The sequence below is a fragment of the Lissotriton vulgaris genome, unplaced genomic scaffold (assembly GCF_964263255.1).
Source record: "Lissotriton vulgaris unplaced genomic scaffold, aLisVul1.2 SCAFFOLD_2626, whole genome shotgun sequence".
Taxonomy (NCBI): Eukaryota; Metazoa; Chordata; class Amphibia; order Caudata; family Salamandridae; genus Lissotriton; species Lissotriton vulgaris.
The window spans coordinates 157350-179270 of NW_028251576.1; the positions used below are offsets into that span (position 1 = coordinate 157350).

The window sequence follows — 21921 nt, forward strand, 5'->3', positions numbered from 1 at the left end:
GTCTGTGGCATTTCCCTCCGTGAGCATATCACACCACATCGGCGAAATCTACACTGGCTACCAATTCACAAAAGAGCAGAATTTAAAGCGCTAACTCTGGCCCACCGGGCAGTAAAGGGAAAGGGCTCTGCCTACCTCTCCTCCTGCCTCCGCCCCTACAGCAACACCAGACTCCTCCGTTCCAGCTCAAAACATCTTCTTACCACCCCCAGATTTAAAAAAGTACGCTCTGGGGGCAAAACCTTCCAAGTCTGTGCCTCTTCCCACTGGAACAAGCTCCCCATTTCCATCCGGACGATACAGGAAGAACTCCCCTTTCATAGAGCTTTAAAAACCTTCCTCTTCTGCTACTTCCATCTGAGTTATACTTAGCTTCAGTATACACAGGAGCGCCGGGACACCCCATTGGGGTAGCTGTGCGCTATATAAAACACACTAAATAAATAAATAAATATCTCCCCTCCACTCTATCCACCGAAAGCACAAGTTACTACTTGTGTAACGATATATCTGTAAGAGACATTAGTTAGTGATAGATTCCTTACCTTAGAATATCCCCAGGCGTCAGACTGGATCCGGAAAGTTTTGCGTAGCAGTACCCTTGTGCGTCGGTAGGCGTCGTCTGCGGCTCCGCGTCCGTCGTCGGCGTCGTGGGCGCCGTGATGACGTCGGAGTACTTAGACGCCGCCTCCGCGTGCTGACGTCAGTTCTTAGCCACAGCTTTTCCGCGCCAGAAGCGCAGAGCCATGACAAAAACCGACACTGGTGCCAAGAAACTAGGGCCCTGAAAGGGGATGACCTTAACCCTAGATATCGGTTCGCAGAACGGGGAGGATGGGTGGGTCGGTAAGGAATCTATCACTAACTAATGTCTCTTACAGATATATCGTTACACAAGTAGTAACTTGTGCATCTGAAAGAGACACGTTAGTGATAGATTCCTTACCTTAGAATAGATACCCCAGCAATACCATCCCCGTGGTGGTGGGTCTGCGAACCAATATTCACACCAGAAAGTCCTGGAGAACGGAACGGCCGAAGTAGCCATCCCTCCGGACTTGACTGTCCAGGCAGTAATGCCTCGCAAACGTGTGCAACGAAGCCCACGTAGCAGCCTGGCAAATGTCCTGCAAGGGCACACCTCGGCCCAAGGCAGTTGTAGTGGCCGTGGCTCGAGTGGAATGAGCCCGCAGCCCAACAGGTGGTTCCTTCTTTGCCAAGGAGTAACACGCCTGGATGCACAGACTCACGTGAGGAACATCGATAGCTCCAAAACGCGGAGCCCTTAAGCATTCGCGAATCATTTGTACAAAGTGTTCAGTTTCTAGTTGAACTTCCCCTGAGTGATAATTAACATTTCCTGAAGAGAGCTGGTAGGAGGTGATGATGTACTTTGCAGTCTATTCAGTCACTGCACAGCGAAACGGCTATCAAGACACTGGAAGACACTGGAAGCAAACCTGGAGGCACTCTCTGTTAAAATGCAACAAACAGAACAAAGCCTACCGAAATCAGACTGATGTACTGGCTTTCTTGAAAGAAACAAGTTACTTACTTTTGGTAATGGTCTTTCTCATGCATATTCTATCTACCCGCAGATTCCTCACCTTGTGAACATCCCCGGGCAGAAAACTTGATCCAGAAACTCAAAGTCGTCAACATTGTTCCATTCTAGAAGTGGCAAACAGAGCAGCAAATAAGTACCAACCATCCCCTCTTTAGATGTGGTGCCCAACAGCAGAAAAGAAACCCACAGACAGGTGAGGTGGGAGGGCAGTGAGAAAGAGCATACCGAAGATAAGTAGCTATTTCTTCTGATGGATACTTCTAACTGCAGATTCCTCACCATGGTGGTGAGTATGTGGAATGGCTCAGATCAGAAAATCCTGCAACACAGAACAGGCGAAATGCAATTCCTACTGTACACAGCTGTTAAAGTAGTAGTGTTTTGTGAATGTGTGCACTGATGCCCACATAGCAGCTAGACAGATTTCAAAGACAAGCAATTAGCGTGCCAATGCAATGGGAGTAGACACAGCTCTGGTAGAATGAGCCCTCCGGGTTTCTGGAGGCTGCTTCTTAGACAATGTATAGCAGACCTTAATACAGAGAACTATCCATCTGGAGACGGCCTGTTTCTGCACCGCCTAGCCCTTCTTTGCAACAGAGAATCTCACAAAGAGATGATTGTCTGCCCGATGTTCCTTGTGCGATCGATATAGAAGCACAGCACTCGGAGTACAAAAAAATTGAATCTCTTACTCTTCAAGGGATGAAGCAGCCAAAGAAGGTCATCAGAGTGATATCTTGTCCAGCGTGAAAAGGTGTCACTACCTTCAGTAGGTACACTGCTCGAATCAGCAGCAGCAGTTTGGAAAAAAGGTGGTTTAAAGGGACAGGATTGAGAGACCCTGACGCTTACTCACAGATGTTATAAAAACCAGAAAAACAGTTTTCAAGGTAAGGAGGTGCAATGGACAACTGTGCATTGGATCGAAGAGGGTACACATGGGAAAGTGAGGACCACAAAGGGGTTTTGCATAAACGTATGTTGTAAACCTTTCATTAAACACATCAAAAAAGGGTGATTGATTAGAACAAGGACTGCAGGTCTAGCAAACTCAAAAAGGCCAACATAACTGTGCCCACAGCAAGTCCTTGATGTGCCAAAGACAAAACATAAAGCAATACATTGGATAGTTTGACCTGCAATGAGTTTGTTAGGCGGACGCCGCTGCAAGCCAAAAACATATCCCAGCATAAACTGATTTTGTGGACAAACGCTTGGCTGTCAAGATCACATCAATGACTTCAGGAGGAAGGTCGAAGGAGATGAACTGCCACCACTCAATCTCCACACATGGAGGTACAGATTACGCAGGCCTGGGAGCAAGATCCTTCCCTGCTGCTGCGACAAAAGATCAGCAGTATTATTGGAGGGCAGATCTTCAGGTCTAGAAGTTCCAGGTTTCACACTCTCCTGGCTCATTCTGGAGCCACTAAGATGACTTGGACACTGTCGTTCCTGATCTTCTTCAAAACTTGAGCCAAAGGGGTAGAGACTGGAAGGCATAGAGGAGTCCCAAGATCCACTGTAGGCTGAACGAGGCTCAAAAAGAGAGCCTTCTTGAGAGCTCTAAAATGCTAACGTAGCATGTCTCTGCCAAAGACATCAAGCAAGAGTTCCCCCCATGGGAAGATGCCCTGTGCCAGCTCTGGGTGTAACCGCCATTCGTGATGCATGTGGCCCAGCTCACCCTCCCTGGTGTTAAAGATCTTGCCAGTTGCTGTGCCTCCAAGGAAATGCCCCGATGGCTCATCCTGTTCCAGAGACGCAGAAACTTTCGGTACAGGACCAAAGTCTCAATCCAGCCCTGCTTGTTATTGTATCTCATGGCACTGTGTTGGCCCTATGAAGGTGAATCAGCGTGTCCTTGATGGTCTCCAGGAAGGCCTTCAGCACCAAGCAAATAGATTTCACAGGCCAAAAGCGCACTGGGCCCAGGATGGCTTAGATGAAGGGGACCCTCAGGTAAGGAGAAAGGTGTGACTTTGGCAAGTCGATTGAGAACTCCAAGGATGTTAATAGGCTCGCAGTCATCTAGAAGGTGGCGGGGACAGTCTGTGGTAAACCTACCTTCCACAGCCAGTGGTGGAGGCAAGAGCGGGCGCATACCCATTACTATCGCAGATCGGAAGACACCAGTGCCATCACTTTCATGAACACCCAAGTGACACTACTGCGACTGAAAGAAAGTACGGCAAATTGAAATTGCTTTTGGCCCATCTTGAGCCACAGATAGAGACTAAGGGCTTGCAGAAAGATGATGTGAAAATAGGAGTCCTGCCGATCCAACACCAATATCCAGTCTCTGTGATCTAGTACAGAGAGACATCTAGAATTTGTCATTGCACAGGAAGGCACTGACCGGAACAAGGCTTCCATCCTTCTTTAGCATGAGGCTAAAGAAGCCTGCAGCTCTCGACACAAAATGGACCTATAGGTCCTCCAAGACCTGCTCTGATGTAGGCAGCAGGTGCTACAGATCTAAAAAGATTGGCAGGGCGTAGCCCTCATCGCCAATTTGGAGGATCCACCTGTCCAATGTAATGCTCTACCACCATGAAATGAAGTAGATATCCTTGCCTCCTACTGGATGGTGGTGTTCCACTAAGAGTGCACACTAAAGACCTGTGGAGGTTGTTGCTAGAGGGCCAGAGGTTTGGGATGTACATTGTCCCTGATGACCCAGTCATTGTTTGTTGGGCCAACAGCCCTACATATGAAAGGGCTGAAAGGACCATTGTGTGGGCAGCTGGACTGAACACTGTTGATACACCAAGCCCTGGTATATACCCAAAATGGGCAAAACATTTGGGAAGATGGCCATGCTAATGCCAAAATGCCTAAGGTGTTGCTTTCTCATAAAATGGGCCGAGGATAGTAATAACTCAAATACTATCCATCACATGCCTACAAGTGTGAAAATGATGAATATTTCAGACCCCCAAAGATCTAAGAATGGCTTGGGCGGCAGGAAATAATCGGTTTTAATATATATTGAATTAATAATTAACTGATGTGGTGGTCCTCTCTAAATTAGGCATACAGCGCCACCTTGTGGCAGTCTGTAACAGGCCCTGGTGTTGACAATTAAGTGCCAGTGCCAAGCACCGAAACCACCAGCTTAAATTACGCACTGGTCACCACTCATGATGCACTTACTAAAAGCTGCAGTATCATTCTATTTATTTATGATCTAAGTGGTAGTTGCCACTTGGCAAGGTAAAAAAAAATTATCTACACTTGCGTGAAGCTCATTTAAGCAAGAGGAGTGGCCTGGCAGCTATATGAGCTGCCATGTCCCCAGGAACTTTAAAAATGAAAATAAAAAATATTCAAATAGGCCACAAGGGGTCTGCAAGCAACCGAGGAGCAGATGATGGGAAGAAGTAATGGGGAGAGGTAGGAATTAAAAATGAAAAACTGGTGGGGGGGGGGGGGGGGGGAGAAAAAGCAGCACAAGAGGGAGAGAGCAACACTGAGCACAGGGCTGGTATTTGAAGGGGAGAGAGAACCACACGATGGAGAGAGCTGAAAAACACATTAACACCCATAGAGAACTTAATAAAAACAAAGAAAATAAGTAGTTCCCTAAAAGTAAGCAGTGGAAGGATACAAGTCGTCCAATCAAAAGGTTTGTAAATGGCCAAGAGGTAAATGTAAAGAGTAAAGTTTGGGCTCTAACATCTCCAATCAGCATTTCCATTCGAGAACCAAATACATAAAAACATAAGGACACCTCTTCGCTCTTTTCCTGCTGCGCAATATTTTTTTAAACAACTTAAAACGGGAGCATTCTCTTGCATGGAAGCCTGTCTGTGCCAGTAGAATAATTAAGTATTTTCTTGGCTCCTGACAGGACTCAGACCTGGATGAGTAAAGGGTCATTGGAGATGTATTGGAACCTTCAGGATTCCAAGGTCTATCAGATCACAAATTACTGAACAATATTAGGGAACATTAAAAATCAGGGGCCAAGGAATACAATGAAGATGCTTGTTTAGTGGTGAGGTTTCAGCAAAAAAACATGTTTTAAAAGGGTGAGGGGAAAAGAGCTCCCAAGTTTCCCTGGCCCATGCAAGAGTAGCTTGGCCAGTTCTGGCTTTATCTGAGCATTCTGGGACTTGTAGTCCTATTTATACCTTTATAAAATCAGATCAAGAATATCTAGTCCAGAGTGGAATGTAAACACCGGACTGGCTCGGATACCCACACGTAGAAGCCGGAGATTTGTGAGATCTGGGGGAGGGAATTGACTGCATGCTTTTGCCAAACCCTCCCAAACAATGGATACAAATCAGCTACTAAGTGTTTTCAAAAAGTCAATTTGGAATGAGATTTAGAAAAACTGCTACTTTGTCATTGTAAAAACCTTAAATGATTCCTTAAGTTTCAGGAAATTATCGAAGACAAGAAAGAAATATATATTTCAACTATGCAATGAATGTGCAATTCTTGGGACATATGCAAACAAAACAAGATCCAACTAATTCCATAGCGTAGTTTGCAGAACACTTCTGAACCCCTTGCATGGTCGTGACGGCCAGGAGCCGTCACGCGTCACAGTGGGCGTGCGCGGAGGACGGCCCCTGGCCGTTCGAATCCCACCCACTGTTAAAAACTCCTGCGCAGCGCGAATAGTTTGCGTGCACGCAAGTGGTTAAACGTGTTAATATAAGCCAAATAAACAATAACAACGTTCAATAGAAACAAAACTTAACCTTTATTTATCAAATGACAGTTGCAAAATACAAGGAGAATAATCTGATTTGGCACATACCCCAACATAACAGATTGCTTGTTAAAGTTTTTAGCATGCTACGTTTACAGAATGGATACAAGAGAATAAAGCCCCACACTAGTTGAATGAACTGAAACTACCACCCAAGGCGAGCTCAAAAGCGCCTCCACACAAAATCAAAAACTACATATCATGAGTCAATCGACTATCCGCACATTACAAAAATCCGGTAAACTGTGGTGAACTTTCACTTTGCACTCCTGAAGGCAACAGAACCGCAAAAGTTATGATTAGCCTGGGTAAAAAAAAGATATTTTCAGAAAATCTACTGGGCACATTGCGTTCAAAGAAGCAACAGCTATGGGTGTGACCGTATGTGCATTAGCTCCTTCTCTTTGAAGAGACTTAAGATTCAAGCAGAACTAGCAACAGATTTAGCTTGGACAAATGGTAGAACAAACCCAGTCAAGCTTAGACTTGCACTTTATGTCTTGTTTGTTACATTACAAAGATTTGATGCACTTGTCTTAATCAGTTTCTTCCATTTTAGAAAGCCTGGTTGCTGTTAAAGTAAAAATAGTGATTATGGCATATTGGTATAATTAACAAAATGAAAAAAATGGCAGCAAAATACAAGAGAAAAGGTGCCCCTAGAGACATGTCACATATTTACTTCCTTATTAACTACACTCAGAAATTTATTTCACAGCTTTGTTGGAGGGCTCTTAGTCAGGTATCACTTGTACTCATGAAATAAATTTATTTGTGTTTTAAATTTCTGTAAACTAAAGAACAGTTCAATATGCTACCCAACACAATTCTGTGATTTAGTGTCAAAGAGAAAGCCAAACTAAGTGTCATCGGTTGCATACATAAGTTGTGAAGAACTCTAAAAAACACTTTAAAGGATCATGTGTAGCCCTATTATTAGCTGTGTTAGAAAAATATTTAAAAAAATCACACTAACCGTCAATTAATGTCTGAACAAGATTAATTAAAAAAACAAAATCGTTGTGTTTACTTGACACCTTGCAACCAAAAAAGAAAATTGCTAACATCTAGTTTCAAATGTAAAACCCCAGTGTTCTGTTTAATGTACAATTCACCATGATTTTCTATGGTTCATGCTTGCATCCCGTGGTCACCTTTGTAATGCAATGTTTACTAGCATTTGCTGCTCTCATGTTGTCATCTCACAATGATCTTCAGTAGAGAGCAAAGAAATAAAATGGTCAGAAAAACAGTAAGTGGCAACAATCTCGAATGACCTTTCCTCAACTGACCACAATCCACCCAACATGACAGTGCATCCTGTCCTGGAAAATATATTTTTCCACATGGTCAGTTTGTGTACTTCTTTTGGCTCTACGACTGCGGGTGAAAGAGGAAATCGGATATTAAGCACATAGAATGTCTTGCTTTATCCAGTGCATTTGATGCTCTCTTTTTGTGTTTTTAAGGTTGTCTCCTCCAAGGCCCAGGACTGATCATCAGATGATGGATGAGAAGAGGTACTAGTATCCAGGCGTTTCGAGTATTATCCGCCAGCTTTCCGCTATTTTCTGGAGAAGCACAAGTCACCAAACAAATCAGTCTAGGTGATAGTGAAGCTCCTGTAGCATCATACTTCTCCAATTGTACCTAGGTCTCGAATGCCAGACCAGTACGATATACCATCACTGCAGTTACGGCAGACATGATCCAAACTACTGTAAGAGAGTTCACAACACTGCTCAGAGCCACAAGGTCACAAAAAAGGCTCTTAATACACTCTATTGTATTTTGATTCAAAAACAGCACTATCTGGACATTAGAACAAATTAGAATTGTCAAGACTCACAATATTGAAATCTGACATTATTCGTCTTATTGCCAGCATTTGGCACAATAAACAAGCAAACGTCAGCTTCTGAAAAGTTTGTTCTAAAAGGCAAACGAGCAAAATGCATGTTTTTACATACAGTTTCGCTTCCTCTGTTCATTTAAACAGTCACTGAGAAGCAGGAGGTCTGTTTTTGCAAAATATCAGCAACCAAATCTTTAAAACATTAAGAACGTGTAATGTAAATGAGCCGCCACTGGGTCCTCATCAACCATCAGATACAGTCTGTAAACAGAAACTCCCTTTTTATGTACACAAGATATACAACCTCATTAAAAAGAAAAAACAGAGGAAACTTAATTGTTAACAGAACAATGCACTTTTCTTCTAGTGGTATTTTTTGTAAATAACTACGTCCAGTAAAACAATACAAGATGTGGAGTATTTCCGGTTTGGGCATTGAAAAAGGGACCCAATTCTGCTCAGTGGCTTGTGTTACACATGTATTTAATACAATTGGCTTTGACATGGAACAAGGAGCCTTTTACTAATTTAGAGTACCCTCATACCTTCCTATTTTCTAAAGATCCCAACTAACATACAGCAAAGACTTGTGTATCTTCATGCTGAAGTGGTCTTTAAGCATGTGGTTCTTGCTTATATGCCCGCTTGACGCTGCTCCACCTGGACTGAATGTTGGCTGAGGACCTACCAGTTCAACCTTCAACATAAAGGCAGTCAAACATTTCACTTCAACAGTGGCACCAAATTTTAAACAAACCATAGGAAAGCAGGTCTCCAGACCATATACTGTCGCAGGACCATTTTATCACTTATTTATATGACGACAGACAGGTTAGATCAATCATTGTGTGAGAAACCTAATTTTTACTTTAGCACGTGGATACTGGTCATTGACTCGAAGCTGTAGGTACTAAGGTACAACTTTATGCTACATGACCTCTAAAGGTCATGTGATGACAGCAGAAAGGCATCCACTTGCAAAATGTTGCCGATGCAAGCTGATAAACCAAATAGGCACAGGTGGGAGATCAAACGGAACCCATAGAGTGAATTAGGACAGCGATTCCTGCCATCAACCCTAGCTATGGTAGCACAATGGTGTGTTACAATGTCCACCAACGAACCACTACCAAATCAGAGTACACAGGTCACCAAAGTCAAGAAAATATACTGGTTGACCCATGCCACTGACAGTTCACTGAAGCGCATACCGGATATGCAAGAATTTACTGCACACGGCAGAGGAGACACAGAGCATGCCTAACATGCTGCATTTTCTACTGACCAAAAATCTTCTCATTGCTGCTAAATCTAGAAGGTTTCTATTTTTGAGTCACTTAGAGGTTTATGGAGGACCCAGGTTTTGAATACTACCAGGTAAGCAGCAAGAATTACTTTATGAAGATATGAAAATGTGATTATTGTGCGCATCTCATAAGGCAAACACCTTTTGTGACTATGTATGGCACTGACTCACTCACTGCTTGAGGCACAAAAAGCCGCACACACTCATCCCAAAACATACACACCAGAACAGCCGTACCTTTCAGGAACATAAGCATGAGGTCATATAAGTTAGTGTGCGTTTCAATAGAACAGCATTGCCTGCAATCGGCAGATTAAAAAATTGCATGGATACGTTTTCTTCTCCCCACTTTTAAGGTACAAAATAACAATTTTAAAAATAACCACCTCTTAACCAACACTCTCACAAATTAAAATAAAAAGAACAAAACAAAACACAGGCATGATGCTCGACGCTGTTTTCTAGAACACCAGTCTTAAAAATGTTTTTGGAAAAAAACGAGGTATTTTAAACAGTGTCTTACCAGAGACCTGAACAAAAGTAAAACAAAGATCTGCCCAAACTACATGCATCACGGAAAAAATAAATGACAAAAAAAAAATCAGACTTTAGAAGAACTGAAAACAGAAAAAAACATGTAAAAGGAAGAAGTACAAAAGTGTGAGCAATATCAAGCCCTAACTATTTGCCTCTTTCTGAGCGGCAAGGCACAAAATAACTTTTCTAGCATTACCTAATCATTCCTCAAATCCTCTCTAATTTCCACTTTACGACACTCCCTCCCTAAAATGTCCTAGCCAAACTGTTTGAGAACTCCATCCTTGTTCAAGAGTGCATTGCATACGAGGCTAGCACAATTGCAAGCATCACAAAGTGTAGCTATCCGTGCAAAGAGTGACCAGATTTCCTTAGGCATACTCTTCCAGAAATTTCATGTGGAAGGCCTTCACTTTTTCAAGGAGTATCACCAGCTTTTCGGCAGGGGGAAGAATGGTCATTCTACGAAAGTAGATGGAAAAAGACATGGTTAGAAAATGTATATGAGGCTGTTTTTTGCTAAATAAAACGACTTTACTGGAGTAAAAGAGAGCAGCAGCAAGCATTAGACAGCATAGGCATGGAGCCTTGTATTGTGACTAAGGGGCTTATTTACAAGGCCCTTGCGACGCCAGTGCATCACTTCTTGTGACGCACCGGCTGCACATTTCGCAAGGGCAGGAAAAGCCACCTTGTGTGGCTTTTCCGTTTTTCGAAAATACAGCCCCTTTACATGCAGCACTTTGCGTTAAAGGGGCGTTCCATGGGCGTTGCTGTGGGTGTTCCCACACAACACCCATGGAACCTGACACATTTCTAGATTTGCGAGAAATCGTAAACCTGGAAATGCGTCTGAATGCTACGCCTCACCAGGGGAGGTGCAACGAGGATAAATGTATTCATTTCTCCTCCTTCTTTTCCTCTTTTTTATGCGTGATGCATTCTGCAACACACATAGAACGAGGAAGTCACCTCTGGTGATTGTTTATGTGAAAGAAGGTGTCCCTTCCTGCACATAAACAATCATTAAAAAATGACGTTTTGCAAGTTCTATGTGTGCTAATGCAGCACACATAGGTGTTGAAAAATGCCATTTTTTATTGCTTATGTGCAGGGAGGGACACCTTCCTGCACATAAGCAATCAGAAATGGCGCAAGGGTGCCTGCATTGGCCCATGGCCAGCAAATTGTGCACCAGCAGAGAGGAAAGCAAAGGGATCTGTCATATCCTTGTAGATACGACGCATCCCTGTGCTCTGAAAGTGCTGCAGTGTGGCACAGACAAAGGGATTGTGGTGCCACGCTGCGGCACTTTCTTGTAAATGCCTAAATGTCATGCAAGAGTTATGTATATAAAATATCTTCAGAAAATACAACCAGATATAAAAGGACACATTTGAGGTTACACCATTCTTACTCGTGATGCCTTCAATATTTCTTTCAACTTTTGTCACCACAATAATTCGGAGCAAGTATCATTGATGCTATATTAAAACAACTGATTTCTTTTGAACTCTTCACACAACGTAAGCATTCCCGGGTATGCTTAAGATAATACTGTACCTGAAATGGTAGGTTCCCTCGCGTTGGCCAAACCCGCTGCCAGGAACAACGCATATTCCAGTCTCCTCTAGAAGTCGCATGCAGTAAAACATATCTGGAGTCATTTCATGATCCTGATCAAAGGAGACATAGATACTGCATTACATTTCTTAGAAAAAGTGGATTTCAATATCAGAAGTGCTGGGGGTCGATCATTAGATTTTTCATCGCTTACTCAGACCACAACCTCCTAGTGTGGGTCTACCTGTGCTTCGTAAATGGAATTAATTTGGATCCTACATTAATTTCATCATAGGATCTCCATCATTCATTCATTCATTGCGGCTGTCAACTATTGTTTTCCTACCCCCCCCACCCCCCACGTCCTGATGAAGACCCGCCCTTGACTCATATTAAGCTGTGCTATCACCTAGGGGTGAAACGTCGACGTTGCAGTCACACCAGTCCATGCAGCTTCCGTGACCCCAACATAAAGTCACTCTTGGGTCGTGTATTCATGCATTGAGAAATTGGGCAGTACAGAATAACTACTATTGTCCTTACGTGTCACCTATTTGTATAATATATGTATAGCACTTTTTTTCAACTTATCACCTCAAAGTCACTTTTCCTGCACTTCAATCACTTTATTGCCTTGCATTGTATTGTTTTATGAACAGACATATTTAATAATTTGTGTTCATAACACTCATACAATACAAAGTGTCATTTCTGACCGAAAAATAGTGTGTCTTTGTGGTGTGTTCCAAGTGTTCATATTTGGTTCTTTAAAAGTGAAGTTGAACCTTTTTCTTCCATTTAAATTCATAAATGTTCTTCACAAAAAATTGAATGTTGTGGATATATTGTTTACATTGAACAAAGAAATGGACACATTCCCAACAGAACCACTTCGTTATATATCATACATACCCAGGTTCTGAGGGACACAGGGTCACCCCATTTTTGCTAATGGTAGATTCATATGCTGCACACACTCGTGCCATCTAGTGTTGGGCCCAGATAATTAAAAATTTCAAGTTTCAATTTCAAGGTGAACAGAGATACCACCCTTAAAACCCACAATGCATCAGAGGACATAGGCTCTACCTCAGATAGTGCCCCTCCTCTCCCCAAGATTAAGAGAGAGAACGAGAGAGGGGTGATTGGATTTGTTAAAGCCAAGCAAAAATAATGTGTGTACTAGAAAAATGATTCTATATAATCCGAAAACTCATATAATGTGTTACTATCCCTCCTTCTGAGGTGGTGGGTAGGGCGCGTGGAAACCTACAGCACTACAGACTGCCGAGTGCTACAGGTGTGCTGGTGACATTTTCCGTTTGCAGCATATGGAGCTGTAGATTACATACAGAGCATATACTGAAAAGCAGGACCTAGGTCCTTAATGCAGTGGCGTGTGAGAAGAAATAGTCTTGCGTGGAACACAGTTTTAAGTGCAGTTTATCAAACTTACATCTCTTGTCTGGCATGAATATCAACACTGTAATGTTTAGTTCAAGTGTGGATGAAGGCTTATGTGGCAGTTTTACAAACATCTGCGAATGGATTGTTTCCAAGAATGTCATGCTGGCTCCCTTCTTCTGAGTGCAATGCGCCCTACGTGTAACACTTAGGCTACGTTTGGCTTTGGCATAACATATTTGAATGCATCTAACAATCCATCTTGCCAGTTGAGCTTCTGAACGAGGACTTACAAGATGCACTTGTGCAAAGGTCCCATAAAGCTGGTATTTTGATAATGGACCAAGTCCAGCCAACACAGAACACAATAGCTATTTGGATATCTAATGAGTGCAGAGATTTTTATGCTCGTGATTGTGGAAGTGGAAAGACGAAGGGTAACTCTATAGACTGGCTGACTGAAATACTGACACTATTATAGGAAAGAATTGTGGGTGTGCCTGCAGTTCCACCTTGTCACTGTGTACCTGCATAAAAGGTTTCTTAACTGATAACGCTTGAAATTAGCTCACTCTTCTGAGGGAGGTGATCGCTAATACAGAAACTACCTATTAAAAGATAAACTGCAGAGAACACAAGTGCTGTGGCTCAAAAGGAGCTCCAAGGAACCTGGTGAGAACAATGTTAAGATCTCAAGAGGGAGTCTTAAAGACCTGGCATAAAAGCTTTAATAACAGTAACTTTAAATGTTGATTGAGGTTTCCTATTCTGCGGGTATCCAATTGCTGTGAGAAGAACTCTTACAGAAGTATAGGCTAACCCTAACTTTTGTAGGTGTAGGAGGTAACAGATAATGTGTTCTATGGTTGCTACTAAAGCAAATCTGGTGATTGGTTCAGTAAACCACAATGCATTTGCATTTAGCCGCATAGCACATGTGAGTAGTAGGTTTTCTAGTCTCTTTAGGACTTGCATGCATTCCTCTGGTAACTGCAAGTATCCAAATCTAGGACCTAAGCTGCCAAATCGCATACATGATTGACTTAAAGGTGGTTGCAGCATCCAAACCTCAATGCTGAAGGAGCAAGTCTGGATGGATTAGAATCTTTTCGCATGGGTGAATATACATCCTTAATAGTTTCCATTATGACACTATCATTGGCAGTGGGGACTCAAAGTGGCTAACTGAGAAAACCGCTAGCCCGGCCATCCCCCAGCGGCAGGGACACAGGAAATGTACCACCACGCCTGCCCATCATTAACAGTAAAGAGGACCATGGCTGACGAGCACGTTGGAGCAATTAACACCACCACTGTTGGGAGTCTGACAGATTTTATGCACAACAAAAGGGATGCGCGATTGTAAAGAAAGGCGGAAGCAAATAACCCTGACCAAATGACCCATATGGTATTCCACAAGGACTGTCAGTGCAGGTTCCTGGAGGCAAAGCTTTGCCATTTAGCATTTGGTGGATGGCAGACAGGTTAACTTTTGGGGGTCTTCCAACAGTAGCTGTTGAGCATATTTCCGACTCCTGAGTTTACATGCTTAGAAGAGCAGCAAGCTTGCTGTGCATCCCTATAGGTGTTCCAACAACATATATCTCCTGTAAAGTATTGCCTAAGGCCAAGTGTCTTGAGCCAACTTTGATAGTGAATTTTTCCCTGTTTCTGTAGATGCACACTGTGGTCATGCTTGTGTGAATTAGGACAACTGTGTCCTGAAACATTGTTTGAAACGCTTAGAGGGCTAGATGTAAAGCCCTGAGATTCAATACATTGAAGCTTAGAGTTTGTTCCAGAGTGGACCATTCTCCCTGAATGATTGGATTCCGATAGTCTGCTCCACAACCTGTGAGGTAAGCATTTGTGTTTAAAGTCACTTGTGGCTGGGGTCCACAATGATCAGCCCAGTAACAAATACCTTTGTCCCACTGTTGCTATTTGTGCTGAACACTGGGCTCTACCAACATTAGATATCCCATTTCTCAGTCGCGTGTGACCATTGTCGGGCTAGGCATTCTTTTTAAAGATGGCATACACTGCAGAGAGTTCTGACCCAAGACAGGACGTCATCTTTCCTGTTTCATAATCATTCTCACTGTCCGCGAACGAGTCTGGTGAAGCTTTTGAAGTGCAATCACTGTCTCACAGCTGAGGTAAGCTTTCACTGCCACTGAAATTAGTAAGCTCCCAGAAAACCGAGTTTGTTTCAGGCCTGGGTATATTTGTAGCTCTTCATTTCTAAACTTTGTTTTTGATGGGCCTATCTTATTTGTTGAGCATGGGCAAGGCAATATGATCTACCTTTTCCCTTGTTCAGCCTATTATCTAGGTATGGGAAGACTTGAGCTATTGTTACTCTAAACTGCAGAAGTTTGAATTGCTGATGTGTTCCTTTTAACACAAAACTGAGGTACTGGCTTGATTTTTGGGGAAGTGTGCATCTATTAGACTGGGCTTTGTCAAGTTGCCTCCCATATTTAGACGCAGGTGACATCTTGCAGGATGATCATGTTGGTGTTCTGAGATTATCTAGCAGTTTAATACATTCAGTTCCAAAACTATTCATAAAGTCTAATCCATCTTTTGGGATTAGGAAGCAAAAAGAGTAAGTACTCTCCTTGAACATGTTGATCACTATTCCAATGCCACCTTTCACTAAAAGGGCCAACATTGACTAATAAAAGACTGAGAGGGGCCCCTTGTTGATTTTGGTGGGGGCAAATTTGAAGGAACAGTATGAAACTCCAAGCAGTAACTGTGGTCAATGGTGGATAACGCCCATTGATCTGAGTTTATGACACACTCACACTAGCAGGTATAACCCCGATCTTACCCCAACTGGTGTTGAGTGATTTGGGGAACTGCTGGGAAGGTAACTGCTAGGTGGCAGAGCTACTTGTTCCCTACACACCCCATGCTCTACCTCCGCAACAAAATGTTCCTTATGACGTACAGTGTTTGTCTATATTGTTGCTGTGTTTTATAAAGGACTGTTGTAGTTGGTATGGTGGTTTACTTCCAGCCACAACTGCTTTTGCTACAAATATGCCTGCGGTTTCCGGAAACCTCTCCTTTGCTGTTGGTGTTGTACAACACCCATAGCGCAGGCAGTATTTAGGTTTTGCCTACAGCATACATGTTCTGTCATCGAAAGTTATTGTAGTAAAAACAATTCAAAAGCTTAAAATTAGTATTTTCTTCAGTTTCAGAGAAAGACTTGCTGAGGTAGTCGTTTTTCTCCTCCACATGCAGTTGGACAGTGTGGAGTCTTACTACCAATACAAGAACATGGATATAGCTCTAAAACTGTGTCACCTTGAGAATCTACTGCACAGTCATTCCAAGCATCTTCAATTCTTGCTTATCAGTTGGTCATTGTTCTGGTTATGATGATCTCTGGTACGAAGTCTCCTCGGAGTGCATGGACTGTGGTGACCTGGATGGTGGAAAGGTAGATGGAGTGCCTGCTTTTCTTTTCTTGGGTATTGAAAAATGCCTAATGTTTTCAGAAATGGCCTCCTCAAATATGCTTTAAAGCCTGTTTTGGAAGGCCTGATATCTCCAGCAACAATACCTCCTATGGCAGGGTCAAATTATATGGTTCTCTGCCTGACATCAGACACTTCAGAACCTTCTTGCTGTCCCTGTGGGATATGCATGAAGTCTTACTGTGCTATGAAGTGGATTTCGTTATCAAGGAGATACCAGCATAATCTCGAGAATCTTTTCAGCTGCGAGGTTTGTCTCCTCAAGTACGCATTCCTCTAGCTTTGAGTGTGTCGTTCAGTATGGAGCAGTCCAGATTACAGTACTGTCAAGCCTTTTTCAGTGACAACTTCTTTGGACAAAGTAAGGTGCTCTCTAGGCGGTTCCTTTCACTGGAGTTGCGATTTTCCTTTGAAGGCTGATCCCTTTGAGAGAGATTCTTTAGTTTTAGATCGTGTATCTTTTTGAGTTCCTTAATGGGTGAGATGGATATTTTTTTCCTCGGTGTAGGCTTTAATGGGGGCCCTGGAGGCAGAACTTCCTTGGAGTCTTCGACTCCAGACAGGGACTCGCAAAAGTCCTGGTGCTGCATTTCTGAGCAGTGCATCCAACTTTGGTCCCATCAGTTCCACATGGCCTTCTTTGACCCAAAGGAATTACAAGCCTAGAAGGCAGTCTACTTGTGGTCCCTCAGCAAAAAGAGCTTACAGAACCAGTGTTGGCTGTGAGAGATTCCTGTTGCAATATGGGTTAAACTAACAGTATTCTACACACACTTCCCCTCCAACAAATTATTTTCATGCATCCTGGTTGTTAAGAGTCAAAAGATGTCGGTGATGGATTGATATCTTTTCCCAATAGTGCAGTAAAAAGATTTACGTTTTTAGTCACAGCGGTGACTAAGCACTTAAGGCACATCAGAGCCGGATGATGGAAGAAAACATCTGATGTGGAGTCTGTGTCCTAGTGCATTGTGTATTTCAGTGGCGGTACCAAAGTCATGTTGAAACAGGCATTTCTTTGAACAAAAACTTATACTAATCGAGCTCAACAATAGATTGCAGGAGGGTTCACAGTGTGATCTATAGCGACAAATGCTGCAAACAGAGATCAGAAAGTATCACTGTGTTGCTAAAACTACTCTAAAAATTGTCGCCAAATCAATGAAAGAAGCCATTGCAATTTGAGAAGGCATGGATAGCCTGCTCTAGGGCGAAATTTTAGTGTGAATTGGAGACCAGATTTTTGGGCCCTTTTATTTACTACTTCGCACCCTGGTTCTAATCGACCCTAAAACAAACAAGCATTGGAAATGCAATAGGGCTCGCATTAGGAAAGTTTGAGCTATTGGTCTTATAAATGATTTTTTTTTTATTTATGTGTTATTTTTAAAAATAGCTAAATTAATAGCTTTGTCATTTACAATGCCAATAGTTATAACTTTCTCAAATGTGACACCTATAGCATTTGTAATGCAACATGTTTTGTATTTACGTGACTTAGATGTATTGATATTACAAATAAGGAAAAAAAGAAAGAAAAATGGACCAACAAAAGAAGAAACTGGTATGAAGAGAAAATGCAAAACAGGAAAAGGACAGAAGAACGAAAACAAAACTTTAAAAAAAGCCTGAAACAAAGGGCAAGAAAATAAGAGACAAGAGTATGATGAAATGGAGAGCTAGAGGGGTCGGGGTGAGCACATAACGAAGGTAGGAATGATTAACCGTCAGCACCGACAGTGGACATGCGATTGTGAAAATTGTGCTCTGAAAACAGGACGGACACAGCCGTGGGCCACAGCGCAGAAACGCAGTTAAAGCTTAACGTGAGAGAAGTACAGACACACTTTGCACCGGTGCACATCATGGAAAACAACAGTTTATCATGGCGGGGGAGGAAGAGGCAGACTACGGGAAGAGGGCAGGGAGGGAGACGGCTGTTCGTAAAAGATGGAGACAGAAAGAGGAGACCGTGAGAAGAAAAGGCGGGCAGACACAGGAGAATGATGTAATCGTGCGGACTGGTGATAGATATCAGGGCGACAGGAGGGAGAGGGCACGAGGGAAGGGACTGCGGGTCACGAGAGCTTTCTGTGCTGGGGAGGAAGAGGAGATAAAGGAAGAGGGAGGAAATAAGACAGAAAGCAGCAGGGGGAGGGAATGGGATGGAGAGATGTGGGAGGAAAGAAAAAGAAGGAAAGCCGGTGGAGGGAGGGGTAGAGAGGGAAGCAAAGAAATGTGGCTGGCGAGAGGGGGAGGAGAAAAGAGATAAGAAGAAGGAGCTAAAGTGTGTATTAAAGTAGAGACAGAGTCCGAATACTGTAGAAAACAAGCATCAGAGAGCATAAAAGGAGACACGGAAATGCGCTGGGAGGAGAAATGCAGCGCGCACGCTGAGAAGCTTGTCGGAGGGAGGCTGGGCTGCCTTAGTGTGGCTCACTGGTTAGAGGCGGCAGACCCGAGAGCAGAGGACGGCCCGGGACCAGGGTTCGATTCCCGACGTGGCAGGTTTCTGGACCAGGGTCAGCGGACTCGATAATTCTCTCGCCTCGGTGCCCACTCTGATCAGCGATCACACTCGGCAACTCTGGGCATAAGCTTGCCTCATCTGCACTAACGGCCCCACCAGACCGCCGGGGATGCCTGGTCTCACCCTGGAGATACCCATTAAGGGACCATCTCTCAGGGAAGCCAGGAAGGGTTCCGCAGCGGTCGAAGCGCGGAGATACTCCTCCGGGAGTCGATCCTAGCGCTATATAAACTTGCAATTAATTAATTAATTAATTTGATGTGGTAATGCGAGGAAGGCAGGCAGGCGGCTGGTATTGTTCATGCGCTTTTTAGGGCTTGTGCTTGCGCAATGACCTAAAAAGAGCATATGCACAGCATGGAATCGCCAGTGTAATAGCCAGTGGTTAAACTCTGGATAAGCCACTATAGAGCTTCGCTAGCCATGCGCAAGCGCATCAGCAGGCGAGCCCTAAAAAGAAAATCAAAAGATGGAAAATGCAGATGTTTTAATTCTACAAATGTGATTATCTTTTCTGAGCCCTTATACTTAAAGGGCTGATTTACCAAATAGTAGAGGGGTATTCAAGTGACAGCAACAAAATAAAAACAAGTTAGGGTGCTAATATATATTGCTATAAACGTGTTCATAGGGTCATATTAATACTCATTTTAATAGAAGAGTAAAAACAACGCGTTTCTTCCCCCTTCAATCGTGTTTAATAAAGGCTGCTGCAACATTATTTGCACACAGCTTTCCTCTGCTTTCTTGAGCGTCTTGTTTCCTTGATCAGAGGCTTTTGAATTTGACACCTGTCTGAGCCCAAAAATGTTTACAGAGGACTTTGATGCGAAGAACTCATCTGAGGATAAGGATCTGAGGATAAGTAGAACTCTGGTAACAATTAAAAAGGAAAAGCTAAACTGAGTAACATCTTTTCAAGCCATCCACCTAATCTTTCCGGATCAGTTAAACATAACTGTATAAATCCAGGCGGCCAAAAAGTCCAAAACGCAGAATTTAGGCTACAAGCTCGAATACTCTAGAACTGCTTAAATGAGGAACTCTGATAAAACACAACCCTGATATGATCAAAGATCTGAAAACACACCTGTTCAGAAGAAATTGTAAACGCCAATTCTCTAGTCCTATCACATGTTAACTACGCCTGCCTTACTCCTGCAATTGTACTTTCTTGCTATATGTGAAGCACTATGTTGCCTGTGGCTACACCAACAGCACTTATATTGATTCCACACCTCACAAGCAAAGATCAAATATAGTCATTGTTAGACGGGGACCCGGAGGGTCGGCCGAGGACAGGGGGAGAGGCCTCCAGGGAGGGCCGTCTCCAGCGATCGTACAGACTAGTAACTTCCCCCCCACAGATGGACACCACACAAGGATGAGGTCAACACTCTTTATATACAATTCTTGAAGCAATGTTATCAGCGATACAGTGAGGTCGGGACACGAGGGTCCTCTCAATTCTAGTCTCTGTAGGGGAAAGGGTAGCGGGACAGTCTTGGTACCGGTCCGGTACAGGTGTGGCAGGAGGGGAGCTCACAATCCTCGAGCTCGGAGGTCTGGAAGGTCGGGCCGCGGCAGCGCCAGCAGGCTAGGATGATAAGTCTCAGTGAGGAGGGCCGCGGCAGCGCCAGCAGGCAAGAGCGATGGTTCACAAGGATGGGCCGCGGCAGCGGCAGCAGGTCCCGACGAAGGTGTAGGTTGCAGAGGGCCGCGGCAGCGCCAGCAGGCAAGAGCGATGGTTCACAAGGATGGGCCGCGGCAGCGCCAGCAGGTCCCGACGAAGGTGTAGGTTGCAGAGGGCCGCGGCAGCGCCAGCAGGCTTCGGAGGTAGTTCACAAGGCAGGGCTGCGGCAGCGCCAGCAGTCCGTCAAGGATGAGTTCTTCAAGGTGTCTCTCGACTCCAGGATACAACTGCCTTCCTGCTCTGGAGCTGCCCCAGTTATAGGTCTGGTCTCCTTTGATGTCCGGACCCTCGCGCTGGGAGGTCGGGAGGTCCGGGATGAGGGAGTCCAGACACCCAGCAGGGGGGTGGAGCCAGCGCCCGGGGAGACCGGGGGCGATCGGCACCTGGCGGGGGAGAGCCATCGACACTCCTTTCTCCCATTGACCCGCCAAGTGGTCTCTTTACCTCTTGGGTGGATGGTGGTGCCTCGATGTCGGGGCCTGGCCAGGCCCAGGGTTGGGGTCGAGCTGGGGCCACGCGGCCTCGTGGTGCAGTGTCCAAGATGGCGGCTGGGCCGGGGCAATGCTGCTGATGGAGGCCCGGGCCAGCCGATGTCGAGGTGTTCGGGAGCTGGCGTCCCGTTGGGGACGGGTTGCGGATTGCTTCTGTGGGTTGCCGGGGTGGTTCTTCTGGGGACACCGGGAGAGCCGGTGTTCGGGCCTTAATATGCGGGGAGGGAGTGGCCCCTTCACGAGGCCTGTCCAACATGCGTCCCCCCCAGCTGAAGGCAGGGAGAGTCACCCATCCTCTTGGGTACTCTCCTCGCCGAGGCGGAAAAAGTGTGACAGGCCGTCCGCGTTGGCGTGGTCTTGGCCAGGGCGATGCTCCACAGTGAAGTCCATCCCCTGCAAGGAGATGGACCATCGCAACAGTTTTGGGTTCTCCCCCCGCATCTGCATCAGCCATTGCAGGGGTCTACGGTCTGTTTGTACCCTGAAATGGGTACCGAAGAGGTAGGGCCGGAGTTTTTTGAGGGCCCATACCACTGCGAAGGCCTCCCGCTCGATGGTGCTCCAGCGCTGTTCTCGGGCCAGCAGGCGTCGGCTGATGAAGGCCACTGGTTGATCGACTCCCTCGGCGTTGAGTTGAGAGAGTACTGCCCCAACGCCATGATCTGAGGTGTCCGTCTGGACGATGAATTCCCGGCTGTAGTCGGGGGCCTGGAGCACGGGGGCGGTGCACATGGTGGCCTTCAATTTCTCGA

The 21921-nt window shown here is 44.6% G+C and overlaps 1 protein-coding gene across 1 annotated transcript in view; it reads right to left on the reverse strand.

Moving 5' to 3' along the window:
- Positions 1 to 9250: 9250 nt before the first annotated feature.
- Positions 9251 to 21921, reverse strand: part of LOC147662844 (alanine aminotransferase 2-like) — a 165353-nt gene continuing 152682 nt past the window's right edge. Inside the window, exons 9-10 of the mRNA XM_086950865.1 lie at positions 11558 to 11670; positions 9251 to 10456 (exon numbers count right to left, since the gene is read on the reverse strand). Coding sequence (XP_086806991.1) covers positions 10366 to 10456; positions 11558 to 11670 — 204 coding nt within the window. The 3' untranslated portion in view covers positions 9251 to 10365. The remainder of the gene's footprint in view (positions 10457 to 11557; positions 11671 to 21921) is intronic.